We start from the raw sequence: 14,184 nt of genomic DNA on the forward strand, positions 1-14,184 counted from the left end.
TAGGGCGTGAACGGGAAAAGGAACATCAACAGGGAGAAGGGGAAACCCTAACTCTAAACAAAACTTCTTATCAATAAAATTCCCAGCCGCGCCTGAATCTACCAGCGCCTTATACTGGGAATGAGGTGCCACCTGCGGAAAACGCACAGGCATACAAAAATGGGCAACAGTGAGCTCTGGGTGAGTGGGGCGCCTACTCACCTGGAGGGAATCCCCAGTGCGGGACCTGTCGTCATCTCCCCGAGGAGGCCATCCCCAGCACCTAGCCGCGGTGTGTCCTCCCCGACCACAGTTGGTGCAGTGGATGGACCCCCTCACCTGCCGACTCCTCCTATCTCTAGCGCCAGCGCCCCGAGCTCCATAGGACACGGCTCGGATGCGCTGGAGGGTGAAATGGACGGACCCCCCTCAGGACGTCCGCGGGTGGCCAATAGGTTATCTAACCTGATTGACATGTCGACCAGCTGGTCGAAAGAGAGACTGGTGTCCCTACAGGCCAGCTCCCTACGGACGTCCTCTCTTAGGCTACATCGATATATATCGACGAGGGCCCGCTCATTCCACCCTGCATCAGCCGCTAGAGTACGGAATTCAAGCGCGAATTCCTGAGCACTCCTCCTCCCCTGCCGGAGGAAGACCAGACGCTCCCCGCCGCTTTCCCCTCCGGGGATGGTCGAACACCGCCCTAAAGCGGCGGGAGAACTCGTCGTAGGTGATACTCGCGGCGTCGATCTTCCTCCACTCCGCGTTGGCCCATTCCAACGCCTTCCCGGACAGGCAGGATATCAGGGCAGACACGCTCTCATGCCCCGAGGGTGCCGGGTGTACGGTGGCCAGGTACAACTCCACCTGGAGGAGGAATCCCTGACACCCAGCCGCGGTTCCGTCGTAGGCCCTCGGGAGAGCGAGTCGGATCCCTCGGTGTTCTGGCGCTGGAATGGGCAGGCTGGCCGATGGTGCTGGCTGGGCTGGCGGTGAGGAAGGTGTTGGAGGTGCGCCCCAGCCTCGGAGCGTGGTGATTACCTCCTGCAGGGCGGTTCCCATCTGGAGGATCTGTTCCTGTTGCTCCCGAACCTGGACCTCCAGTCTCGTCGGCGCTGCTTCGGCTCCCGCTGATTCCATGTTTAAGGTGTGTAATTCTGTCAACGATGTAGTGATGGTGTGGTGGGGAATCAGGCGCAGAAGCAGAGGTACAGTCCAACAAGACTTTACTATGCAAAATAAACCACAAACGGCAGGAGGCCAAACAGACGCGCACAGGCGTCAACACACGATCGCACGAAAACACAGTGCGCAAAACTCTCCTAAACAGAGGAGGACACTACTAATACTGGCGTACTGGAAAAATAACACAGCTACGCAACCATCTGACAAGCGACAATTACACACAACACTATACACACAAACAGGGAACTAAATAGGGTGCATAATGAGACCTAACACAAAACAGGTGTGGCTAACAGACAAAACTAATCAAACAGGAAACACAGAACATAGAACGGTGGCAGCTAGAATTCCGGAGACGACGAACGCCGAAGCCTGCCCGAACAAGGGAGAGAGGCAGCCTCGGCCGAAACCGTGACACATGGGGCACTCTGTTCACAACGTTGACATCAGCAAACTGCTTGCCCACACGATGCCATACATGCTGTCTGCCATCGCTTAGGTTTACCTCAACTGTACTCATATCCTTCCATAACCTTTTCTGTACATAATGCCCTGAATCTTTTCTACAACGCCCGGAGAACTGCCCCCTTTATTCCATGTACCCAACGCACTAGAAGACCAGTTCTTAAAGCCTTTAGTCGTATCCTTATTCTAGTCCTCCTCTGTTCCTCTGGTGATGTAGAGGCTAACCCAGGCCCTGCAGCCCCCAGTATCACTCCTACTCCCCAGGAGCTATCATTTGTTGACTTCTGTAACCGTAAAAGCCTTGGTTTTCTGCACGTAAATATCAGAAGCCTCCTTCCTAAGTTTGAGTTATTCACTGCGTTAGCACACTCCGCCAACCCTGATGTTCTAGCAGTGTCTGAATCCTGGCTTAGGAAGGCCACCAAAAATTCTGAAATTTCCATCCCCAACTATAACATTTTCCGTCTAGATAGAACTGCCAAAGGGGGGTGGAGTTGCAATCTACTGTAGAGATAGCCTGCAGAGCTCTATCATACTATCCAGGTCTGTGCCCAAACAGTTTGAGATTCTACTTCTAAAAATCCATCTTTCCAGAAATAAATCTCTCACTGTTGCCGCTTGCTACAGACCCCCTCAGCCCCAGCTGTGCCCTGGACACCATATGTGAATTGATTGCCCCCATCTATCCTCAGAGTTTGTACTGCTTGGTGACCTAAATTGGGATATGCTTAACACCCCGGCCATCCTACAATCTAAACTAGATGCCCTCAATCTCACACAAATTATCAACGAACCTACCAGGTACAACCCTAAATCCGTAAACATGGGTACCCTCATAGATATCATCCTGACTAACTTACCCTCTAAATACACCTCCGCTGTCTTCAACCAGGATCTCAGCGATCACTGCCTTATTGCCTGCGTCCGTAACGGGTCCGCGGTCAAACGACCACCCCTCATCACTGTCAAACGCTCCCAAAAACACTTCAGCGAGCAGGCCTTCCTAATTGACCTGGCCCAGGTATCCTGGATGGATATAGATCTCATTCCGTCAGTAGAGGATGCCAGGTTGTTCTTTAAAAGTAATTTCCTCTCAATCTTAAATAAACATGCCCCATTCAAAAAATACAGAACTAAGAACAGATATAGCCCCTGGTTCTCCTCAGACTTGACTGCCCTTGACCAGCACAAAAACATCCTGTGGCGTACTGCATTAGCATCAAATAGCCCCCGCGATATGCAACTTTTCAGGGAAGTTAGGAACCAATATACACAATCAGTTAGGAAAGCAAAGGCCAACTTTTTCAAACCGAAATTTGCATCCTGTAGCACTAACTCCAAAAAGTTTTGGGACACTGTAAAGTCCATGGAAAATAAGAGCACTTCCTCCCAGCTGCCCACTGCACTGAGGCTAGGAAACACTATCACCACCGATAAAGCTACAATAATCGAGAATTTCAACAAGCATTTTGCTACGGCTGGCCATGCTTTCCACCTGGCTACCACTACCCCGGCCACCAGCTCTGCACCCTCCGCTGCAACTTGCCCATGCCCCCCCGCTTCTCCTTCACACAAATCCAGACAGCTGATGTTCTGAAATCTGGACCCCTACAAATCATCTGGGCTAGACAATCTGGACCCTTTCTTTCTAAAACTAGCTGCCGAAATTGTCGCAACCCCTATTACTAGCCTGTTCAACCTCTCTTTCGTAACGTCTGAGATCCCCAGAGATTGGAAAGCTGCCGCGGTCATCCCCCTCTTCAAAGGGGGTGACACTCTAGATCCAAACTGTTACAGACCCATATCCATCCTGCCCTGCCTTTCGAAGGTTTTTGAAAGCCAAGTTAACAAACAGATCACCGACCATTTCGAATCCCACCGTACCTTCTCCGCTTATGCAATCCGGTTTCCGAGCTGGTCATGGGTGCACTTCAGCCACGCTCAAGGTCCTAAACGATATTATAACCGCGATCGATAATAGACAGTACTGTGCAGCCGTTTTCATTGACCTGGCCAAGGCTTTCGACTCTGTCAACCACCGCATTCTTATTGGCAGACTAAATAGCCTTGGTTTCTCAAATGACTGCCTCGCCTGGTTCACCAACTACTTCTCTGATATAGTTCAATGTGTCAAATCGGAGGGCCTGTTGTCTGGACCTATGGCAGTCTCTATGGGGGTGCCACAGGGTTCAATTCTTGAGCCGACTCTTTTCTCTGTGTATATCAATGACGTCGCTCTTGCTGCTGGTGACTCTCAGATCCACCTCTACGCAGACGACACCATTTTGTATACATCTGGCCCTTCATTGGACACTGTGTTAACAAACCTCCAAACGAGCTTCAATGCCATACAACACTCCTTCAGTAGCCTCCAACTGCTCTTAAACACTAGTAAAACTAAATGCATGCTCTTCAACCGAACGCTGCTTGCACCCGCCCACCCGACTAGAATCACTACTCTCGACGGGTCTGACCTAGAGTATGTGGACAACTACAAATACCTAGGTGTCTGGTTAGACTGTAAACTCTCCTTCCAGACTCACATTAAGAATCTCCAATCCAAAGTTAAATCTAGAATCGGTTTCCTATTTCGCAACAAAGCCTCCTTCACTCATGCTGCCAAACATGCCCTCGTAAAACTGACTATCCTACCGATCCTTGACTTCGGCGATGTCATTTACAAAATAGCCTCCAACACTCTACTCAGCAAATTGGATGTAGTCTATCACAGTGCCATCCGTTTTGTCTCCAAAGCCCCATATACTACCCACCACTGTGACCTGTATGCTCTTGTTGGCTGGTCCTCACTACATATTCGGCGCCAAACCCACTGGCTCCAGGCCATCTATAAATCACTGCTAGGCAAATCCCCGCCTTATCTTAGCTCATTGGTCACCATAGCAACACCCACCCGTAGTATGCGCTCCAGCAGGTATATCTCACTGGTCATCCCCAAAGCCAACACCTCCTTTGGCCGCCATTCCTTCCAGTTCTCTGCTGCCAATGACTGGAACAAATTGCAAAAATCTCTGAAGCTGGAGACACTTATCTCCCTCACTAACTTTAAGCATCAGTTGTCAGAGCACCTTACCGATCACTGCACCTGTACACAGCCCATCTGAAATTAGCCCGCCCAACTACCTCATCCCTATATTGTTATTTATTTTGCTCATTTGTACCCCAGTATCTCTATTTGCACATCATCTCTTGCACATCTATCATTCCAGTGTTAATACTAATTGTAATTATTTTGCACTATAGCCTATTTATTGCCTTACCTCCATAACTTGCTACATTTGCACACACTGTATATATATTTATTTCTGTTGTATTTTTGACTTTGTTATGTTTTACCCCATATGTAACTCTGTGTTGTTGTTTTTATCGCACTGCTTTGCTTTATCTTGGCCAGGTCGCAGTTGTAAATGAGAACTTGTTCTCAACTGGCTTACCTGGTTAAATAAAGGTTAAATAAAAAAATAATTTAAAAAAATCTGCCCGGTACAGTTGAAACTGGGATTGATCCGTGAAGAGCACACTTTCCAGCGTGCCAGTGGCCATCGAAGGTGAGCATTTGCCCATTGAAGTCGGTAACGATGCCGAACTGCAGTCAGGTCAAGACCCTGGTGAGGACGACGAGCACGCATATGAGCTTCCCTGAGATCGTTTCTGACAGTTTGTGCAGAAATTATTTGGTTGTACAAACCCACAATTTCATCAGCTGTTTGGTTGGCTAGTCTCAGACGATCCCGCAGGTGAAGAATCCGGATGTGGAGGTCCTGGGCTGGCGTGGTTACACGTGGTCTGCGGTTGTGAGGCCGGTTGGACGTACTAAAACGACGTTGGAGGCGGCTTATCGTAGAGAAATTATCATTCAATTCTCTGGCAACCACTTTGTTGGACATTCCTGCAGTCAGCATGCCAATTGCACTCTCCCTCAAGACTTGTGACATCTGTGGCATTGTGTTGTGTGACAAAACTGCACGTTTTATGGTGGCCTTTTATTATTTCCAGCACAAGGTGCACCTGTGTAATGATCATGCTGTTTAATCAGCTTCTTGATATGCCACACCTGTCAGGTGTATGGATTATATTTTCACAGGAGAAATGCTCACTAACAGGGATGTAAACACATTTGTGCACAAAATATGAGTTAAATAAGCTTTTTGTGCTTATGGAAAAATTCTGGGATCTTTTATTTCAGCTCAAGAAACATGGGACCAACACTTTACATGTTGCGTTTATGTTTTTGTTCAGTATAGAATCTTAACTATAAAGGCAAAACATAGGAACAATTGTTAAACTGTATACTGGTGCTCAACTTCCTTTGATGGCTTTATCTAATTTAGGTGTCCTATCGTTTCTTGGATCCACATTTCAAATGCGTGAGAGGTGACAATTCTTCAGCTTTGAGCCTTTTGTTTTCCTGTTTATCTGTGCCACAGCATCACTATAGCAGTTTTGTCAGCAAGGCTGCATAAAGGAAGACTGTTTTTGTTTTGTTCTTTTCTAGATTTGAAGGAATTGCTGATGTTGAAAGTGACACACATACTGAAGCTGCAGATACAGTGTGTGTATGTGTGTGTGTGTGTGTTTGTATGTGTGTGTGTGTGGGTGTGTGTGTGTGTGTGTACTGTTGACAAACCGTCTCAGTAAACTCTACGGTGCATTAGTGGTTATTCTCTGATTTATGGGTTTTTGCCTCCATGATGTCTGTTGTTTTGTTTTTTATCTCTTATGCAGCACCTTACGAGAACAACCGTATCCTCAGCTTGGAAAATGTCCACATATCTTCATACTTCTGGTATTTTCTATCTGCTAGCTTCCACTGCTGTTTCATATTGAAGGAATGAACAGAACTTGAACAGATCTTGTAACAGATTATGAGCAGTATTTGTTATACTGTTGGCCAATGCCTGGTTTCTTACGAGAATAGCTGTGATATATTGATATCATGTGTCTTCCTTTAACCAGTCTGTTAATGTGAGCCAACGGTAGTAGAGTAAGCAGGCACTAGGCAGTATAGCTTTTTAATAAAGAAAAGATCAGAGGAACTCCTCTTGACCCTCCCTGTCCTCAAGACGAGTGCGAAACATAGGCCTACAGTACACCTGCCTACGTGTTATCCACCATATCCTATTTTACCCTCTTTTCACACTTTATCAGCAAATCATGCTAGCAGGCCACAGCTGACTTATGCCTGACGAAATGTATTGAAAACCAATCGACATGACAGTGTGATATGGTATAGGCTGTGGTTACGATATAGAATAACCATTACTGCTTTGTTCAAGTAGGATACCCCAGAATTTACTACTAACAAATGTAAAAAGGTAAACAATTCAAGGTTTTGGATCTGTATTTAGAGGTAAACAAATAGTCAGTCACCAATTTTTAGTTTGTTTCTTGGCCATTTACCACAAACTCGTTGACACTTTTTAATCAGACTGTTGAAGATTTACCTGAAGCGGTCAATCATGTTGGTTCTTTTTCGCACAGTGTACCATAAAGCTGTCCAAACTTAGGTTGGATTTCAGTAATCTTTTTTAGTCATTGTAGTCATCTGTTCAGCATAGCTCTTTGAAAGATCTCACTCACATTTTATAATGATAGTGTCATACTGGTAATGCAGCAGCGCCCCTGTAATGTTAATGCAGTACTACAGACTGTATGGTTTGGTTACTGTCAGTGTCTGAGCAATATGTGTAAAATGAATGTGTAAAATATATATGTAGATATAAGGATAGTTTCGATTATAGTTCTGAGTTTATAGAATTCAGTACAACCAGAATCCTAACTATAAGGGCAAAACATAGTAAAAATAGTAACATCTAGGTGCCATATAATCTCTTGGATCCTGACACAAATTCAACAAAGCACTACATTTCAAATGCGTGAGAGGTGACAATTCTTCAGCTTTGAGCCTTTTGTTTTCCTGTTTATCTGTGCCACAGCATCACTATAGCAGTTTTGTCAGCAAGGCAGCATAAAGGAAGACTGTTTTTGTTTTGTTCTTTTCTAGATTTGAAGGAATTGCTGATGTTGAAAGTGACACACATACTGAAGAAGTTGACAAACTGTCTTGATCGATCCTTACTGTCTCCCAAGGTTGAACCTGGTGGTATATGATGAATGATTGAGTGATTGATTGAGTAGTTACACTTTATTAATCCCCACAAAGAAATGTGTTTGTCATCAAGGCAAGATATAAAATCTATAAGAAGATACACTCTTAGAAATTTTTTTGGTTCTCCCACCTTTTGAAGAACCCCTTCCATAGAGTGTTCTACATGGAACCCAAAAGGGTTCTACAAGGAACCCAAAAGGGTTCTCCTATGGGGACAGTCAAATAAACTTTTTTGTAAGAGTGTACTACACACACACATATATATTATGTACATAAAGAGGGTTTAAAATGGGTCAAGGTAAGAATATTCATGAACTCATGCACTGTCCTTGGTGGTTAGGATGGACAGTTTGAGCCTTTCCTCTTGCTCCTCCTTCGCCTCCTCTTGCTTCTTCTCCCGTGCTTCTCCCTCCACATGGTACCCCACCATCAGCTGGTACACAATCACCCCCACCACCGCACCAATGAAGGGGGCAAAGATGGGCACAAAGAACCAGTAGGCATTAGCCCTGTGGGTGACCAAGACAGAGACAAGGTTGTATGTCTATGGAGATTAAATAGTGAAAGCAGAGCTATTATCTTTAATGACGTGTGGTTAGATAGAATGTCTCATAACACATGCATTAAGGCATTATTAGAAAGAAAGAAAGAACATTGAAAAAAATACAGAAAAATTAAAACGGGAGAAGAATCCAAAAGAGACTCACGTGAATACCTCACCACCCCAGCCAGCTAGGGCAGTAAAGATGCGTGGGCCCAGGTCCCTGGCAGGGTTGACAGCGTAGCCCGAGTTGAAGCCCATTGACAGGCCTATGACCAGCACCACGAACCCCACCGTGAAGGCCTCCAGGCTCCGGGGGATGGGGTTATTGTAGGGGTCCACGATGGCCAGGATACACACGATCAGAGCTGCTGTGCCTATCATCTGTAACACAGCCAGGCTCAGTTTTACATGGTTGTTGCAGGCATGTTGTCATGTACTACGGTTTCCATACAGGATAATATTCCATATAACTACTTGTGATTCTGAGGCTGTCCTAATACGGAATACTAATATACTATAGTATACTAATAGTGTGAATGTACCTGGTCAAAGAATCCATTAACCAGAGTGAGATGTTTGGAGGGATATGTGGCAAAGATCCCAGCAGTGGCATTCTCACCCACAACGATCAGTGTTCCATGGCCATAGTCCCACAATGCATCTGGAGAAACCATGGCAACATGTAAGAGATCACAATGTGTGTGGTATCATCTACAGTAGCTGTAGAACCTTGAAACTCCCTTTGGGAGAAAATAACAGTTATTTTCAGTCTGTCTAAACTTTGACAGTCTTGAGAATGTTTTCGGTGGAATATGGCCACCGGAAAAACTTGTTGTTGTTGTTGTTGTTGTTGCTGCTGCTGTTTGGACATTTCTGATAATATAAATTATCTGAATCCCACTAACCAAAATACATGCCAAATATGATCCCAGCTCCCAGGAAGGCCCCTATAGTCTGGAACAAGAAAAACACAGGGAATTTCCTCCAAGGTTCTCTCCCCAATAGACAGAGGGCGAAGGTCACCGTTGGGTTCAGGTGGCCTCCTGTGACAAAGAACAATTTGGAAAATGGTGAATGGCCATTTCTCAATTTCATTCTATTCTATTCCATGTTCTCTGTGTAGAAAACACCCAAGACCATCTCTCTTAAAATCAAGTCTCTGAGTGAGAGAGAAAACAACCAGACCCTATCAAGACCAAAGATGATTCTCTTCAAATCTTTTCTTGGAGGGAAAAAAGGGACCTGAGACTATCTGCCGTAATAGTAGGTAGAATGCCTCTTAGGACGGGATGTCTCAGTGACACAGTAAATTGGAGAGATTCATTTTATTTTTAAGGCTGCCATGTGTATTAGAGGGCAACAGCCTTATTATAGAGGCATTGAAAATGTGGGCACAAATGAACTGCGGAAATCTCTGTGCCTTTGCTTTGAAAGATGAATCCTTGTATAGTGAATCAAGTAATAACGCATTTTGCGATTTCACACTTTCCTTTCAATCATGGACCCAATGGCTTTAAAATTCAAGGGGCAAGCCAGCATCATTCTTCTTGTCTCTGTGAGCTTCTCTGATGTCTACTGTTTGCTTACTGCTCTCTCTCTCGCTCTCTCACCCTTTCTCTCTCACCCCCCCTCTCTCTCGCTCTCTCTCTCTCTCTCTCTCTCTCTCTCTTTCCTTGTCTCTGACTGTCTTACCTCAAAGAAAACACATCTGCAAGGGTAAATATTGCACTTTAGATTAGTGTCAGTTTACCTTAGGTAGAATGTGTCTGTCACAACAGGCAACTGATACTCCCAATAGACTCGCTACTGTCAGACAGTAATGTCTGGAGTAATGAAACCTTCTTGTCCTGACCTTGATTTCAGAGGAAGTAAGAGTAATAATGCACCCCCCTCACCTGAGATCTGTCCGCTGACCAGGATGCCCAGTGTGGCAGCGAAGCCAAAGGCAAAGTTGACGGTGAGGAACATTCCATGGGAGCCACCACTCAGCACCAGCTGGGCCACCGCACCACAGCCAAACATCTAAGGAGAAGGGAGAGAGACAGGTTAGAGGAGAAACACTGTGCATGGGTAACCAAACCCATGTGAACATTGCAGTGTTGTTGTGTTATGTTTTGTTGAATACATGTTTAAACATTATACATATCCCCTGTATACACTATAAATAAGGGTCATCATCACCATCAACATCATCAACAAGTTTACTTTGGCATGCATATCCTGTACCAGTCCAGTCTGTTTCTGCTGTAGTCAACTTGTCGGGCCAAAATAGTTTTTCAATCAACTTTTGCCTGAGCGCTATGTGCACTCAGGATCCAAAAAATGCCTGTGGTCGAGCGGTGGTCTAGTACCATCTCAAATATGTTTCTTGGACTCTGTATGGCACTCAGACAGACAGACAGTAGAAAATAGGTCACCCAAGACGATCAATGCCTTTAACAGCTTGACCTGAGTATCACCCCGCTTGCTGTGCCATGCATGTGACCATTTAGCCTACTGATCTTGACTGAGGTGTGGCTTCCATTGACCCGAGAGGCCATGTGTGTGTTGATATGGGTGGGCTACGGAGCCCAGGGGTCCTGGTGGTGGCCGGGCCGATCATATTTTCAACAAAGCAGCATGGTGGATCATACAGAAACATACAGTGCATTCGGAAAGTATTCAGATCCCTTGACGTTTTCCAAATGTTTTAACGTTACAGCCTTAAATGGATTCAATTGTTTTTTTTAACCCCTCATCAATCTAGATACAATACCCCATAATGGCAAAGCAAAAACAGATTTTTATACATTTTTGCAAATGTATAAAAAACAACAACTGAAATATCACATTTACATAAGTATTCAGACCCTTTTCTCAGTACTTTGTTGAAGCACCTTTGGCAGTGATTACAGCCTCAAGTCTTCTTGGGTATGATGCTACAAGTTTGGCACACCTGTATGTGGGGAGTTTCTCCCATTCTTCTCTGCAGATCCTCTCAAGCTCTGTCAGGTTGGATGGGGAGCGTCGCTGCACAGCTATTTTCAGGTCTCTCCAGAGAAGTCCGGGGTCTGGCTGGGCCACTCAAGGACATTCAGAGACTTGTCCCAAAGCCACTCCTGCGTTGTCTTGGCTGTGTGCTTAGGGTCGTTGTCCTGTTGGAAGGTGAACCTTCACCCCAGTCTGAGGTCCTGAGCGCTCTTGAGCAGGTTTTCATCAAGGATCTCTCTGTATGTTGCGCCGTTCATCTTTCCCTCGATCCTGACTAGTCTCCCAGTCCCTGCTGCTGAAAAACATCCCCACAGCATGATGCTGCCACCACCATGCTTCACCGTAGGGATGGTGCCAGGTTTCCTCCAGACGTTACGCTTGGCATTCAGGCCAAAGAGTTGAATCTTGGTTTCATCAGACCAGAGAATCTTGTTTCTCATGGTCTGAGAGTCCTTTGGGTGCCTTTTGGCAAACTCCAAGTGGACTGTCATGTGCCTTTTACTGAGGAGTGGCCTCCATCTGGCCACTCTACCATAAAGGCCTGATTGGTGGAATGCTGCAGAGATGCTTGTCCTTCTGGAAGGTTTTCCCATCTCCACAGAGGAACTCTGGAGCTCTGTCAGAGTGACCATCGGGTTCTTGGTCACCTTCCTGACCAAGGCCCTTCTCCCCCGATTGCTCAGTTTGGCCGGGCGGCCAGCTCTAGTAAGAGTCTTGGTGGTTCCAAACTTCTTCCATTTAAGAATGATGGAGGCCATTGTGCTCTTGGGGACCTTCAATGCTGCAGAAATGTTTTGGTACCCTTCCCCAGATCTGTGTCTCGACACAATCCTGTCTCGGAGCTCTATGGACAATTCCTTGAACTTCATGGCTTTGTTTTTGCTCTGACATGCACTGTCAACTGTGGGACCTTATATAGACATCTGTGTGCCTTTCCAAATCATGTCCAATCAATTGAATTTACCACAGGTGGACTCCAATCAAGTTGTAGAAACATCTCAAGGATGATCAATGGAAATAGGATGCATCTGAGCTCAATTTCGAGTCTCATAGCAAAGGCTCTGAATACTTATGTAAATAACTTTCTAAAACCTGTTTTCGCTTTGGCATTATGGGGTATTGTGTGTAGATTGATGAGGAAACAAATTAATTTAATCAATTTTAGAACAAGATTGTAACGTAACAAAATGTGGAAAAAGTCAAGGGATCTGAATACTTTCTGAATGTATGCCGAGTTTCCTTGGGAAGATATCATCTTTCTATATGCATTTGATCAACGATGTGTTGTGGTGGGTGGGTCATGGTGCCTATTGACGATACTATCTATATAATCTACTTGTGGAGCCTTCTTTAGAGCAGAGAAGACCTGCCTTCAGGCAGTCAGGGCCTGTGGAGTTCTGTTTGCCAGGGAGGCATAAGGCTTCACTCAGTAGTGTGGCCAAACAGTGGATCAGACATCAGTTAGACCTCTCACGCTGCAGGCTAGGAAAATACCAGATGGCAAAACCACCCCCTCTCAGTTTGTATCTTCTCTCCAGCTACTGTTATTGTTCTGTGTGAGGGTTAACATTGGAAACAGCTGACCCCAGGTAGCTGTTTTATTTGGATTTAGCGGAATACCAACGGGGATGCCAGGGCCTTACCTACGTGGACGAGTTGGTTCCATGACAATACTTTTTCACCTTAGAGGGCAAGGCTAGGTTTTGAGTTTTTCCTAAAGCAGGTATTCAGGAGAATATGGTCATTAATGAATTATAGATCGTTTAACAGTTTAATGAATTTGTATATTTTACAGAAAGATGAAGTTAATTATTGTAAATATGGAATGTAATATCTAAAAGGAAGCATGAATAATTATGTGATAATCTCTCTTTCCCTCAGAATAAATTACCTTGCTATACGGAAAACAATTTAAAGTTCTTTAAATGTATCAATTTAAAGTTCTTTAAATGTATCAATTTAAAGTAAAGGATGTTTATTTTCAGTGTATGTTTTTCATGTAGAAGACTTGAGAGGTTAATTAAAATGTGATAATAAAATAATATTGATAAGCTGATAATATAATTCACAGTGTCAGTTCTGCTTGTATTGCCACTGCGAACAATGTGGGAAGAGCTATCCTTTTACATTCACAAGCTCAAAGCATTGCTTTAAACAGCACATTTACATTAAGATGAAATTTCACAAAAGTGAAATTAATGTGAAATTAATTAGAAAACAAGCAATTAAGTCGTTAGAGGATATTAGATACTTAATTAACAATCGCTTTGCTTAATTACATGCTTCATCCATATTTTTGAAGACATTATTTTCATACCCACAAGCTATCAATCAACTCCTACTTGTTGGATAGATAATGATAGTAAGGTACTGTGTTTCCAATTCACATTCACCCACTCACTTTAACAGGGTTTTACATACATAGGTAATACTATTGTAGTAATGAAGAACAGTCCCCACTCACCACCAGTATGAGGGTTCCCAGGCACTCTGCCAGAGCCTGGCGTAGCAGCATGTGACGGATCTGAAAGGTCCTTGCGAGCTTGTCCATAAGTGCCTTCTGTTTTCCCATGATGCAGCTGTGGGTCGTCCAGTGACAACAGGGTTGGTTGTGGAGGAGCGGGGCTGACTAGGAATGTGTGTCAAGGAGGGCCGTGTGTCAACTCTATAAGCACTCAGAGAGGGATCCCTCCCTCGTTGAGAAAAAAAATGAAAACATGTCTCTCCTGGATTCTGAACGCCTCCCTCCACATCTCCACCCATTTCTTTTTTTTTCTTTTTTTTTCTCGGTAAGTCCCCTTTTTTCTACTTTTTCCTCCCCTGTTTTCTTTACCTTTTCCTCACTTTAATTCAGATGGATTAGTACTACAACTACTACTACTTGGTGTTTTGAAACTTGGTCAAACTTGTC

The 14,184-nt window shown here is 44.8% G+C and overlaps 1 protein-coding gene across 3 annotated transcripts; it reads right to left on the reverse strand.

Moving 5' to 3' along the window:
- Positions 1-7,799: 7,799 nt before the first annotated feature.
- LOC121583342 (aquaporin-3-like) lies at positions 7,800-13,939 on the reverse strand. 3 transcript variants are annotated; one of them, XM_041899522.1, is made up of 7 exons: positions 13,738-13,815; positions 12,917-12,987; positions 10,199-10,325; positions 9,209-9,346; positions 8,846-8,964; positions 8,467-8,684; positions 7,800-8,268 (listed from the first exon to the last, which is right to left on the reverse strand). In XM_041899522.1, the coding sequence occupies exons 3-7, from the start codon at positions 10,323-10,325 to the stop codon at positions 8,076-8,078; spliced, it is 795 nt and encodes a 264-aa protein (XP_041755456.1). In that variant the 5' UTR covers positions 12,917-12,987; positions 13,738-13,815; the 3' UTR covers positions 7,800-8,075. The 3 variants fall into 3 exon arrangements, with proteins under 3 accessions (XP_041755456.1, XP_041755454.1, XP_041755457.1); XM_041899520.2 differs by lacking the exon at positions 12,917-12,987 and having other exon boundaries at positions 13,738-13,939; XM_041899523.2 differs by lacking the exons at positions 9,209-9,346; positions 12,917-12,987 and having other exon boundaries at positions 13,738-13,939.
- Between the last annotated feature and the right edge of the window lie 245 nt (positions 13,940-14,184).

This window comes from Coregonus clupeaformis, chromosome 15 (genome assembly GCF_020615455.1).
Source record: "Coregonus clupeaformis isolate EN_2021a chromosome 15, ASM2061545v1, whole genome shotgun sequence".
In the NCBI taxonomy this organism is placed as follows: Eukaryota; Metazoa; Chordata; class Actinopteri; order Salmoniformes; family Salmonidae; genus Coregonus; species Coregonus clupeaformis.

Excerpts from the sequence above, each read along its gene's own strand:
- LOC121583342 (XM_041899520.2), bottom strand. The coding sequence starts at position 13,845 with ATGGGAAAACAGAAGGCACTTATGGACAAGCTCGCAAGGACCTTTCAG. Across the intron at positions 8,965-9,208 it reads CATATTTGGCATGTATTTTG|ATGCATTGTGGGACTATGGC; the intron begins GTTAGTGGGATT and ends TGGTTTCTCCAG. Across the intron at positions 8,685-8,845 it reads TTAATGGATTCTTTGACCAG|ATGATAGGCACAGCAGCTCT; the intron begins GTACATTCACAC and ends GCTGTGTTACAG.